Source organism: Neopelma chrysocephalum, unplaced genomic scaffold (assembly GCF_003984885.1).
Source record: "Neopelma chrysocephalum unplaced genomic scaffold, ASM398488v2 Primary Assembly neopelma1_64, whole genome shotgun sequence".
Taxonomy (NCBI): Eukaryota; Metazoa; Chordata; class Aves; order Passeriformes; family Pipridae; genus Neopelma; species Neopelma chrysocephalum.
In genome coordinates, this window is record NW_020897721.1 from 4889119 (window position 1) to 4903332 (window position 14214).

The 14214-nt window shown below is 39.8% G+C and overlaps 1 protein-coding gene across 9 annotated transcripts in view; it reads right to left on the reverse strand.

The window, feature by feature from the left end:
* Positions 1 to 14214, reverse strand: part of ST3GAL3 (ST3 beta-galactoside alpha-2,3-sialyltransferase 3) — a 179640-nt gene that overhangs the window by 129511 nt on the left and 35915 nt on the right. For 3 of the 9 annotated variants that reach the window (XM_027683106.1, XM_027683103.1, XM_027683104.1), the window contains exons 3-4: positions 6579 to 6626; positions 4658 to 4813 (exon numbers count right to left, since the gene is read on the reverse strand). The exons of 2 other annotated variants lie outside the window; for them this stretch is intronic. In XM_027683106.1, coding sequence (XP_027538907.1) covers positions 4658 to 4813; positions 6579 to 6626 — 204 coding nt within the window. Of the gene's footprint in view, positions 1 to 3026; positions 3191 to 4657; positions 4814 to 6578; positions 6627 to 14214 lie in introns of those variants that run through there. 4 more of the 9 variants (XM_027683105.1, XM_027683112.1, XM_027683110.1 and 1 more) reach the window with 4 other exon arrangements.

A 14214-nucleotide genomic window follows, 5' to 3' on the forward strand; every position in this document is an offset into this window, starting at 1 on the left:
AAATCAACAGTCCAGGAATTAACTTGGCTCACTGGTTTTATCCTTTCAAACTACATATAACCAATTTCACTGATGACTTGATACTATTCCTTTTAGCAGACAGCTACTTAGAACAGCACAAATAACTCTGTCCACAGAAATAGAAAACTAATTATTTTTTTTAAAGACAGGCTATATGCAGTTCTAGTTCTGCGTTTAACTGGTAACTGCAAGTACAGGAGGGAAGGCAGAAGGTTCAATTTTAGAGATTTTATTCAAAATGTTTGTTTGTCAAAGAAATCAGCATGATTTTCAAGAAACAGAAGTCCTACCAAGAAAAGCTCAGACCACCCTGATACACTTCATCCTGTCCAGTGCAGTTTGGTCTCTGCAGAACTGAGGCTCCAACTGGACTAAGCCTTGGCCACTGTCCACATCTGTGGCAAGGGTCACAGGTAAAATTATTTACTCTGCAATGAAAAAAGGTCAAACGCATCACATTCACCTTGGTCTGAGAAAACACATATGGACAGTTATAAAAGTTCAGCTGATGTAAAGCAATTCTGCCAGAACTCAAGAGACAAGAAAGAATTAATGAAAAAAAGTTCATGTTAAATGGATCAACTGAAAAGGACAAAAGAAACCTTTTATTCCAGGGTTAAAAAAATACCACTCAGGATTACTGAGGAACAATCACAATACTGGATAAACAAAGACTTAATGTTGCATCCTTTCCTTAGGATTTTCACTTTAACCTCTTCAGTGATGGAATTTACTGATGGAAGCATTATCTTCTGAGGCTATTTAAATAACTGGGGAATAAAAAAAAGAGTGCAAAGCCAAGTTCATAAGTAGCAAAGCTGAGGCCACCTGGGCTCCTCAACACAGTCCTGCACAGACTGTATGCATGTCTGTGCTCCAATTTCCTTCTCACCCCCATTTACTCTTTTGCATACACACTTAACAACTTTTTTCCCCAGGTTGTCCAAGTGACATCAAGGAGAACACCAAGAAAACTGGCAAGACAAAGCCCAGTCCTTGGTGCCTTTCCCTGCTCCATAAAAATACACAAAAGCAGCAGAACTGACAGCTGTAAAGCTCAGTGCTTGGCCCTTGCTGCCCAGCACTAGAAGTGTACCTCATCAATCTATGTCTGTGTAGAACCATCTCCACATTTGACATTTCCACCATGTGTGAAAAAAAATTAATTCTTCAAAAACTTTAATATAGCTTCACTTAGGTTTCCTGGTTTTTTTCCCGGGGAGCAAAAGGGTTTGCTAAACTACTCTTTCAGCAAAACTTGGAAATTCACGTCTATTCTGTATATTCACAGACTGTGCAAACTGTCTAAAGATGTCAATCCTGCTGCACCAAGCTCAATACTCATTTTCCAAGTACTGCACCTGCTGAAAACAGCCACATTTAGTGGAAATCGATACACCAAGCACTATCAGCACAACTGAAATACAAACTTGTGAGTTCAAAGCGGGATGGGAAGAAATGTGTCTTTAGTCACAAAGCCCTGCTGCATGCCCTCCTGACACCTAAAATCTTGAGGATACTAAATGTTTCTGATTTAGCAGTAATTTCTACCTCTATACCTTCAAGGTGGTTTGCTTTGGGTTTTTTTCCCCTGTAATTCCTAACTGGGACCTCCAAAGTCACCTGGCCCAGGTTTTCAGCCTGAGGAAAGCAACACACCAGAGGGGTCTCCTCCATTAGACACTGCAACTACACTGTTCATCCCCCAGGCACAGAAAGAACAAGCAGGCAGTCACTTGCTGGTAGTGCTGGATGGGTCATCCATCAGGAAAGTCTTCTGCCTGCTTGTCTTACCTCCAACACAGGTACAGTAAACCAAAGAAGAGGTCATTCTGGGATGTTACATTTTAAAAGGCTCTGGTTACCTTTACATGGACTATATATCTCCATATAACTGTTTTTCCTAATAAAACTGTAGCAACCTCCAAAGGTAGCAAAGCAACTGATTGCTTTAAGCTGAATTTCGGAAAGATTCCAATGGAAAGATGAAACATTTCCTCCTATGAACTGCATATGCCCTTTTGCTTTTCCCAGAGAGTCATCTGTTTCAAGCCAGACTGTAACCTTTGCTAAGCAGTTGTTTCATTTACTACCATGAATCCACTTGGCCCATGGAGTTAATGCTGCCCTATTGAGTCCTCCAACATACTCTTTATTCCATAAATTGTATCATATTACCTAATAAAAGTCAAGAACAATATTAACAAAGCAATAATCCATACTGGCTTTTAGTGACTTACAGGATGTACTGACTTGATGCAGAGAAGATGCCACATGAGAGAGAAACATTGCATTGAAATACTTTTAATTTGACGTATTCTTAAAGCTGCTTCTTGGCATTTGCACCTCAACTCATTCACAGCTGTATTTTCAATTGGTGGAACACAGCACTAATAAGAAGACAGATGATACTGAACGTGCTGGCAAAGCCACATAAGGACTATGCAACTGCTTCATGACAGTCACTGGCAAAGATTCAAGCAGCTCCCACAGACTACAGCTCAAAGAAATAAAGAATGAAGCAGAACTTCATTAATCAAAAATGAAAGGGGAAAAGGATTTTTGCAGAATAAAGCCACTAAAACCAGCAGAGAAAATATGTAATATTTCCCATTTATTTTCTGCTTTACAGGAATGCAGAAAAATGCAGCAGAGTAAGTTCATCTCTCCTTTCCCATCATTACCACGTAGCCTTAAGACAGTTAGAAACGCAATTTAGGGGGAAAAAACCCCAACACATTAGAGCCACATGAGCTCCAAACTCAAATTTAAGTTGCTTTTCTCAAACCAAGAACACTGACCTCACAACTTCTACTAATTAACATAACATCTAAATTAATTTCCACTAACCTGGAAATCTGGGAAATATCAGAGTTTGAAATTGTAGCCATCTGTACTATCAGAGTCACACTGAGAAAGCAAATGAACAGTGAGGAATCTTCTGCAAGTCACCAATGTTTTTTCTCTTATACTAGGAATCTACTACTATTCTACCAATTTGATACCTCGTGGTTTCAGTTGTATTTCTATTCCTGGCCTCCATCCATACCACTCTCCATCCAAAATGTAGGCAAGCAGTCACCAAATTCACTCTGGAGCTGTACTCGGGAGGACAGACACAGGGTTATTCTCATCCTTCACAAAATGGTTATCTGAGCATCTTCAGCAGCTGAACAAAACAGAGAAAGTTTCCTTCATAGTTCTCACAGTTTCTCCCAAAATAGTTAAGGACTTTGACATAAGCAATCACTAACAGCAAACTCCCAAATAAGCACAGATTTAAATTCTCAGATGATTACTCCACTATCATTTTGAACTCAGCATCTGGAAACATGTGGGCTTTCACAAGCACATGAGCTGCAGCAGATATGCTACTCTAAACCAAAGTGTAAAGATCTATTTTCTTTGCATAAATCAAATCAAACTTTCCATAAGGGTTAATAATTAAATTGAGGAAAAAAGCAATAACAACGGAAGAGTTAATATATTTGAACAATTTGAACAAGACCTAGGTCACACTTGGCAGCTTGTGATGTTAGAACTAGCATCTTTTAAGCCTGTAGTGAGAACATCTGCTTTGAACCAGTGGTCAGTACTGCAATCAAACATGTCTAACAACAGCATAAGCCTACAGCTGTAAGGTATTCAGAACCTCAGTACTTCCAGCAAGCACAGTAGCAAATGGGAAAGTGGCACATTCAATGCACTCCTACCCTCTGAGGCTTAGAGAAGAAAAATTTAACTTGCTCTCAGACACAGGAGGCAGGAAAAAAGTCTTGAACAAAAATAGCAGGGATATAAATCTGACTTTCAAGGTCCAAAGTTTGATTTGGTAGCAACGAAATAAAACAACTAGAGAGGGAAGAAAAAATAAAATGAGCACTAGCTGTCTATGGCAAGTGAATGAAATCTAGGTCTCCTCAAACACTGTGTGTCCTGATTAATGTTTTCCCAAGTTCAGAGCATGACACCCTCCTTTCTGGTATCAGCTGCAACACTGGCCTAGACATGACATGAAACACTTATCTCTGCTGCTCAAACTTTATCTTTCAAGGGAATGGACAGCCGTGAAGAGAATCACAAAAACAGCTGGACTTGTGAAGGCTGGACCACGGCATGAACCTCACGGTTCAGCCTCACTCCAAGCACATTTGGCTCACACGTCCTCTACTCTAATCATCTCCTGTGAAGCAGGACATTAAGACTCCATAGCCAAACGAATTTCTGAGCACTCGGTTCAGAAAGTTTATGCAGAACAACCCAGAGAGTGTCATTAATCTGAGTTGCATAAGGACAGATTTTCAGCATCCCCTGAAAATTGAGATTTGCATGTAGGACAAAGTTAAGGGGAAAGCCAGGATAAGGACAAACAGTCAATTCAAATAAGATACAGAAGTTGCAACAAAACATTGCCCTTCACATGGCATGACTAGCAAGTACCAAAGAGCAATTCTAAGAAGCTGTTTAATATGCAAATATAAGTCAATGAGTACCAGTTTTAAGCAGCATGAAGTCTTAACAGGGAGACTACTATTCTCAGCTGTTTAATTTCGACTAATAAAGAAAAAGGTATATGTAATTTTATGTTTCAAAGTATGCAATCTTAGTCCCTTCTTACCCCAACCTGAAACATCACCTACTGGGAATGGCTGGGCCTGGAGCTGCCATTGTTTCTGTGGGTTCTTTCTGGGCTCTGTCTTTTCCTGGGTCTGCAGCAAGGTGGGATGGGCTGGACAGCGGAAGCACAATAGCCACAGTTTTTCTCTCTCTCCTTCCTGTTCAACAAGGAAAGCTATCCCTCAGTTGGACAGACATCACACATCTTGACATCTAATTAACACATATCAGTTCAGAGCAAAGTGAAGTTTGCAGCACAGAGAATGCAAAGTACTAAACATGAAAGCAAAAGACATACAGCTCTCCTGGAAATTTCTGAGCCTCCCTTCTCAAATATATGAGTTTTCTTCATATTCCTTCAATGAATAAATTCAGTCTTGTTACAAAGGGTTTACAAAAGATCATGTCTTACTGTCTTAAATCCTAACCAATCCAAGCTTGAGTTGCAAAATGCAAGCAGAACAAAGATTGGTCCTTTTAAAACAGACCAAGATAGTCCAGTGGTTTATCTCCCACCCTCCATATTAACAGAAATCCAAAAGACACAGAGCAGTTGAACTATTTTTTATAACTAAGTTTACTTTCCTATTGGTAGTATCATAACACAACATTTATGGTTAACTCCATAGATATCCATCCCTGAATTTTACTCGCAGATTTTGTACCTCACACCTAGGCAACTTCCTCCCTACTTTTTCAGACTAAAGAAACTAACACCCAATACAGAAGGAGGCAGGCAACAACACGCTTCAGTTATAACGTATTAATTAGTAAAAGAGAATTAATAGAGGGTGTCTTCCTGCCATAAACACAACAACATATCCACTTGGCACTCTAGAGATACTCCCACATCAGACCATGCACCCAGAATAGATCTATTTCCAGATATAGGTTTTAGAGAAGATACGGGGAGAGTAGAAAACATTTGGGGTGTTTTAAACAAAGCAAGTTCCACTAGCTCTGGGGTTAGTAAATCAGAAATGTGTTCAAGCTTTGTTGTTAGTGTCAGGCAGCAGGCTCTCTTTCAAACTGTGCAGGCAGAAGACAGGTGCTATGTTGGAAGGCAGCATGTTTCCCCTATCAATCTAGGAGGAAAGGCTGGCAAGCAAGATAAAATAAAAAATAATCCAAGGGAAGGTTTGTCTTTTCTGCAAGATGGTAAATACCCCCATCTTTTAAATGTTTAGGGGTTTTACGTTAAAAGAGCAATTCTTAGGCTTTCCCTTGCCCTTCATATATCATTATACATACACTGTAAGCTGAATTTCATTAATATCATGCTCACTGTGGTGTGCCTTGGCTGCAGCTTGTGCATTACACACAGTCCAATGGATAGTTATTGATTTAATGAAGTGGCCCCAACACAAAAGAATTTCTGATTTCTGGTTCACTTTAACTGAAGGTCACGCTCAGGTTCCAAAGGAAATTAGATTGGGAAGGATTTGCCCTGGGGTTTGAAAATGCTGGTCAATCTCTGCCCCAAAAAAAAAAAATTTTCTTGCCCTATTTTTTTAGTTACGACTCTTTCACCTTCTTGTTCCTGGAAGCATTCCTGATGTCTTTCCCCAAATAACTCGAATGTTTGTTTAGCTGAGAAGAAACTCTCCTAGTAGCATGGGACAGTTTTTCTTCAGCTGGTGGGTGACATCATCTTAATGCCTTTCACATGAGGAGAGAAGCACAAACTGCATCACCAGCGATGTAACGTGTCCGGGTCACCTGCCTCGCTGGGGAACGGACGGAGTCCTGCACGTTAATCCTCGGGTCACACTACAACTGAATACTTCCACTGCACTTAGGACCTATTTACCCATTTTGGCTGGATGGTTGATTCCCACAAAACTCTGACTCGGTGGCCTGCCTCCCAACATGGCTACCATGTCCAGTTAAGTAGAAGCCTTGTCATGAGGTGGGAGATAGAGAAGAACACAACGTTGTACCTGAGCCTATTGTATGTCCAACGGAGTCAAAGGAAAGAACCACTGAATCTGTAACACAAGAGTACAAGTTCATTTTCCCCCTTTTTTTTTTCAGCACCATTTCCTGCTGTAACATTTTTTTGTTATTTTGCTTAAGTTATGCCTCGTGCTCCCTTCTGCCAGGAAGCAGAACAACTTCTTCACCAACCAGACAAAACAAGAGGAATCTAGTGAAGGCAGAACAATGGAGTATGCAGTATCATTACCCAATGGAGTAGCTACAATTCATTGAAAACAATTTCATTTTATGACTAATAAGCTTGGTTGACCTTACCAAAACTGAATCATAACATGCTTTGACCGGTGGACTAGAGAGTTTTTTTTTATCAAATGTATTACCAATATTTTGTCCCCACTTAGAGGCCTTGCCTGTCACTTTTTTGTCACTGCTTTATACGATGGGGCATTTGCAGCACCACAAATGCTGCCAAGGTGCAAGCCCTCAGTGCAAGGCAAAAAGCCCAAGCCCAAGCAGACTCAGTCTGCTGCAAAGAGTTTAAGCTCCTGCTGCATCACCCCAAATTTGAGCAGGTGACAATCACAGTGACAGTTCAGACAATACCTTGACACAGGACTGAGCCTTTGGCTTCTCTACACTGTACATCATCCTCGTGCTTATTTTCCAACTCTTAAAAATTCAATATGAAAGTGCTAATTTTCAAAATAAACACAGTAAGACTGTTAACTTAACTGGGTTTAAAACGATTTTAAAAAAGAAGGTCTATGCTGTCTGAATTCCAACAGTATGGTAGTAACGTTAAAAAAAGAAGATATCACTAGTCTCAAAACTTACTCCAGTAAAAATAAAAATCCATCTGGACTTAACAACTGTATTTCCTCTTTTGGGAATAAAATTCAGACATCATTATATTATTCTAAATAGCAAGGAGTTTAATTCATTTTAACTGCATTAACTTCATCTGCCATCAATTCTAAAGTATCTCTGTGGGGTTCTACTTTTAAAAAACTGTTGAGATTTTTATCATCATGAAGTATTGCTTTGTAGTTAATGCCAAATTTAAATGTTGTTAATTTTCCTACAATATCTTTTGCATTCAAACACTGCACATGAAATATTAGGACTTATCTAAGAATGGCTGAAAAGAACTGCAAGAACCAAATTAATGCCATTATTGCAGCCCACAAAAATAGCACAATATTTCATTCCTTTAACTAAGAATGTTATCTTCCTCATATAAAAAAATTAATTTACAAGCAGAGTAAGCTCCCTTTTCCAAGCCAGTCCTCCATGCAACTACTAGTTTCACAGTTTCCACATCAAATTCACTGTGAATAACCTCTATTAGAGTCAACTCCCCCTCGACCTGCACAAGTAATTGCACAAACCATAGATCTTTATTAAAACACTGTGTTTATTTCTGGCATTAGCACTTCAAAAGGGAAGATACTATAAACTTGAAAAAAGCTGAGAAGATAATCATGCGTCACCTTTCTTCTACCCAGACAGCTTTTCACATTCAGCCAAATTCAGAATAACAGGTTATTTCTGTCAGAATTTGATGGAAATAAGCTCTTCTTTGAGGCAAGCCAGATTTATTTGCAAATACACAGAGTCCTGCTTTCACAAACATAAGAAGAAATGTTTCTTTGCTTCTAGCTTCAAATCTCTTCCAGTCATCGCTCAGCTCAAAATCCTCCAGACTTTCTAGACTTTTTTTTTCTGAGACAAAGTGGCTGCTCAGTCTGTGTCCAATGCCTTTCCCCAAGCCCCTGAGTCTGCTCTACCTTTCAAAGGCAATCCTCAAAGGCTTTATCTTTCAAAACTTATTAAGGCACAGTGTAAAACACAGCCACTTACACAGGCCCTTGGTTTAGGTGCCAAGAGGTGTTCATGTCTGAAGGAGCAGTCCCCAAACTTTCAGCTACCTACTTCCACAAAGCAGCTTAGATGTTTTTTATCCTGCTCTAACTGAAGGGCAGCCTTTATGCCCAAAACATGAAATTTGGCACACAGTAACTTGCCAGTATGTACACCTTGAGGCTGCACACACCACAGTGCCAGCCTTTTACACCTTGTTTTCACGTTAACTACAATCTTTATTCCAGTGACTACAGCAGTTCTAAAAACAAAATAAGGAAACCCCAAGATACAGCACAATACAAATGTAAATCTGGATCTTATTCAATCCATCAGAAGAAGTGAAGACAGCATAAACACTCATTTAGAAGGCTCTCAGTGCCAGGAATAATGATGGCTGAGACCTCACGAGCCAGACTGCAAAGTTGCTTTGGGTGACTTTGTGTCAACTTTGGGTTAAAGCTGCATTGGGATCTATGCTCTGGGTCACTTCCCCTCACCTCCTACCATCCAGACAGAGCAACACAAATCAGACCAACACATGAATCTGCTCCATCATCCCCCAAAAACCAGTGCTGTGCAGGGCGATCTGAATGCAACTGCATCACAGCCCCTTTGGAGTGTGGAGGAGTGTTGCCCAAGTCCCTGCTTACAGGGCAGCTTGACTGCTCTGAACAAACACAAGGGTCCCATTTCATCCAGCAACCAAGAGCTCCAACAGACTGTGCAGAGACCCAAAGCTGCTCTGGGAACAAATTTAAACTTGGTTCCAGCAACGCTCCATGCTGGACACAGAGCTGAATGTGCCTTTGAAGGAACACAACTGGATTTTCAAACCTCTCTCCTGAAGTCAAAAAAAAACCCCAACCTGAAAATCTGAGGTGACTACATTTGCTTCTGCACTTACACCACAGCCCAGCTAAGTCATCCAGGTATGTGACCTGATTGTATTTCAAGGCAAGGGATGCACTTCAAGTGTTGCTGTGTTATCTCCTGACACACACCCCCCACTTTTCACTCCCGTGTCCCCTATTTCAGGTCCTTCCTCCTGTTTGTTTTGTTAACCATGAGCTTTCTCAGGGCCCAGATAACTCTGCACCACACTCCCCCGTCCCCAAGACAGGCAAATTAAATTACTCATCTTGCTGCATATATTGTGCACCTGAGCTCTCGGCATTTCTGGACACCAAACAACTATTTAACTGCTACTCCTTACTGATTGCCATATCTTTTCCATTAGTCTGGTTTCTAAACAGAAAAATAAATGAAGATTTGGGTCTTCATAAATAAGCGATGATCCTGACCAATAAACTGTTTCATACTCCAAGAGGGAAAGATGCACAGCACAAGATAAACATTTTACATACGGGTACTGCACTGGAAATGTGTGGAAACAGCTCTTAAATTCAATTGTGTTAAGTTCCTAAAATCATGTAAAAGCAAATACATGGACCCACTTCCAATACAAATACTGTCCTTATTTTGATCACATATTGATGAAAATGCAGTATACAAACTGAAAACAAACAGTGGCAACACAGAACGAGAACAGCAAATATAATTCACATTTAAACAAGAACTGTATATAAACTCTATGTTTACCTAAGTGCTGTTTCAGAATTTCAGTTAAGACTTTTATAGTAACTCCCTCTGAGAAGCCACTAACTTTTTATTGCTTTTTACAGATTCCCCCTGCAAGGATTTGTAGATATTTGTCTTATCCTATTGGAAACCAAAGAAGCTGAACCAATAACTTCTTTTATCCTTTTTTTTCTTTTAAAAAAAAAAGCAAGCAAAACCAGACTTCAGCAATAAAGTAACTTCCCCGGGAAAAAAAAATAACATGATTGTGTGCTGCTTTGGAAGTGGTCCTGAGAAACCACAAACCATCAGTCCCATAGGAGTTATAAGAGTTTAATAATAAAGGCTTAACACAGCCTCAATACCACATACCATTACAGCAATACACTCCACAGGCCAAGCCAAACAGGGAATATGAGAATCCATCACAACATAAGGCTGTAATTTGGCACATCCTCATTCAGACCATCAAGCTCTGAGGTCTGCATTGCTTTCCATGCATAATCCATGCAAGTTTCTCTTTCCATATCCCTGCTCTCCAGATACTCCTATGGACTCCCACAGAACTGCAACCTGTGTTTAATAACATTTAATGTCATTTCTACCTCCAGAGCTTGATCAGAGACCAGATATCCTGCAGAGCTCCATCAGATGGAATGGGGATGGCAACTGCAGTAACATTAACAAATAAAACTTAGATTCAGAGTCAGAATGAAAAGAAAAAAAATAGGTGCTTTATTTTTACTGCAGAATTAGAAGACTGTCCATAAGGGTCTGTCATTCAGCTGTCTCCCTTTTTCGGCTCAGTACTGAAAAGGACAGGATCAAAATTTATTTTCTATTTCAGATCAATATTCTAGCACGTGACACATACCAGAGAAGAAACACTTAATGCATAAAATTCTTCATAACTTGCTGATGCAGAAATAAGTAATAAGAAAAATTATTTTTATGTTTTATCTAGTCAGGAAATGAAGCTCACAAAAGTAGTGCCATTCTTAAAAAACATGCTACTGGCAAGAAGATCTGCCTTAGAACATCTCCTACCCCAAAGAAAAAATATTTTGACTAAGACCCATTCTTATCATGACAATGCAACATTCTGGATAATTCTTATACCCAAGGAATTGAACAGGACTGAATAATTTCAATTCTGTTTCACAGAGATCTCAGATACCTAAAGCATGAACGTCCTTCCTCAGATTTAGTAAAACACAACAACTGCCTGCACTTATAAACTACTTGACAGGGCAACCTTCACTTCCTAATGCATTGTTTTACTTGCTGAAGTAAAGACCTACTCTGTGGAAATCAATCAGTAGTGCTCCCATGTTTAGACACCACAAGGAGTTATGATCTCAAGTGTATTGTTTGAGCAGTGTAATTCTAACATTTTCAATATCTAAGATAAGAAATATATGATGATGACACACACGAAGCACAGGCACGCTTCCTAATCACAGATGTGACAGATAATAGCAGCAAATAAAGGGACTGCAAGTTTTGGCAAACAAGACACATGCAGAGTTTCAGTCCAGTGCTGTCTGCAACTGATAGGAGACCCAGGTTCAAAGTTCAAACTTAGTCCCTTTATGGGAAAGAAAAAGTCACTCAACAACAGGACACATCTTCAGCAACAGGAAACATCTTATTGTAAAGAAAAGAACATTTCCAATAAATTCTGGATTTAATAAATTGTCTTAAAACAAGGCTGCACTAAATGTGAATTCCTGTCCTGTGTGCCACCTGGCTATACTTGTTTCAGCACAGAGGTGTGGGAATGGGCTGGTGTTTGTTTCAGATAATGTACCTGTGAGGGAAAATGCACCCTCATTTGGGAACACACATCACTGTGAAATATCCTAAGAATGGAAAAATTTAATTCTTATCTAAATATTAATTCACTTATGCACTGTACAAAGTGAAAAGTTTCTGCAGTGTTGCTCTAGCCAGTATCTCTTTAAATACCACTATAAAGCACACAGTACTAAAGAAGGCCAGTAGGTTCTCTCTCCGTCTCCGTGGCTGACCCAACACAACTGTTTTATTGATAGCTGACTTCATAGCCAAGATTAGATCTGAGCCCAAACTCCTTGGCCCTCCACTCTGCCCAGACATCAGGTCCCTTTTGTGTTTCAGCCTGGGGCCATCCAGCTTCCACCCCGAGAACCTTGACACAGCCCACTGAGGCTCAGGACAAGCTCTGCTTTGGGCAGGGCAGGCACAGCTGGTTCAGAGCTTGTCTCTGCAAACTCATGGGCAAACTAAACCACAGCCAATAGGGGCAGTTTTGCTATAAGCCCTGCAGCCCTGAACAAGTCCTTTGATTGAATTGTTTCTCATCTATAAAAATAAACAATCTGCTTTTTTCCAAATACCCTTGGATAAAAGGCTTGAGAGCCAAGAATAGATATAGCAAAGTATTATCACTTGTCTGGGGAATTTAATGTGGCGTCGAGATCAACTTGTTACATTGTAAACAGAAAGTAATTCTCTATCACCTCTCAATTTCCTGTAATTTAATTGAAAATATAACTCTCTTAGTGATACAGAACTTGAAAGATGTAGTAATATTTCTTTAACGAATATTTATGAATTTCATGGAACCTAACCAACCTTTACACTTGCTGTTTTGTGCACTGCTCCTTTTTCATCAGGGCATTTGTAGTGAAGTGGCAAATGAACTGCAGAAGAAACAACACTCATGTTCTGAACAGATGTATTTTTAAAACGGTCTGAGCGTGCCAATTTTATTTATTCTGCAGTGAATGAATGGAATGAAAAGATGTGGTGTCCTGCGCCAGCTGGCAAATGCTTCAGAAGGATATTACATTGCTATTGTCTTCAGCAGGGCCCAAATAACTGTTTGGTAGCAAGAAGGGCTGGTATGTTTTACTCATAAGATCAGTATTTATTTGGATCTACTACATAACTTTGCAGTGATGTGACCAACACATTGAGCATCCAACATGTGCAGCTCCTCTGTGTCCATCACAGCTCCCTGTTCCAGGGGATGACCAACAGCATCAGCCTCTCCCACTGCTCCTTCCAGAAGAGGGATGGACAGTTCCCAAATACAAAGGAGAAGGGGAGATCAAGGTGCTGCAGGTGTTGAATCAAAATATACATGGCTTTGAGGAACACAACTGCAGAGAAGGTACAGAACTCCATAAAGTCACAAAAACACCCAGGCCAAACTCTACCAAGAAAGATGGTATCCAAGAGGTTCTCTCCCTGATGGAGAGAAATCCTTTCATTAATCTCAGTATTTTAAGGAGGTTGTGATCTCCTAAGCCAAGTTCCATATTTTAGTTTGAACTATTATTGTAGCACGAAGTCAGGCCAGTCCCAAATTCCACAGTGGAACATACAATAAATTACAAAACAGTAAAATTTCTCTCTTCTAAGATAACAATCCATGTGGCAAGAAAGAAAATGGATATTGGCAGTTGGGGAATTACACGGCACAAAGAAAATTAATTCTGTATTTTCATATTGCAAACAAAATATATATTGTTAGCTTAGACACTATAAAATCTAAAGCATTCATGATTAGAAATAAATTGCTTTACTCTTGTAGCATTTTTATTAAATACGGACATGGGATTTTACCTTAACAAAACACAGTCTAAGAGCTGTGTCTTAAACTTACATATACTCACACAACTATCAGAGAGCTCTGGAAGGCTGATGCATGTTATTCATTTTTTTACAAAGATATCTGTATGCAATTAATGACAATCAGGACAACAACTATTTTAATAGCCTTGGCTGGGTTTTACGCCTACTGGAACCACTCAACTATTTTTTCCTCCCTCACATGGAAAAACCTTTTTCTGTGTGTTGGTTTTTCTGAGCCAGCGCTCCTTTCTCAAAAGCAGAAATACAAATACTTCCCATCAGGAAGCTCACATTCTTGAGTTTGTTTGAAAATGATCTACAACTTACGACATTAAGCCAATGGTCAAAAGCCTCCCAAAGCCTTAAAGCACACAACATCTGTCCCAGCTGCCAGAATAACTGCCAGCAAGGTCACATGCACAGCTTTACAGGGATACTTGTCATCTCTCTCGTCTCTGCCCAGAGCACAAGCAAATGACAGGAAGGAGGAAGGTACAAGAAAAGTGTATGAGCATTAAACATCTTCTGAATACAAGTGCTTCGTAGGCATCTTCTCTAGAAAATGGCCATGTCTGA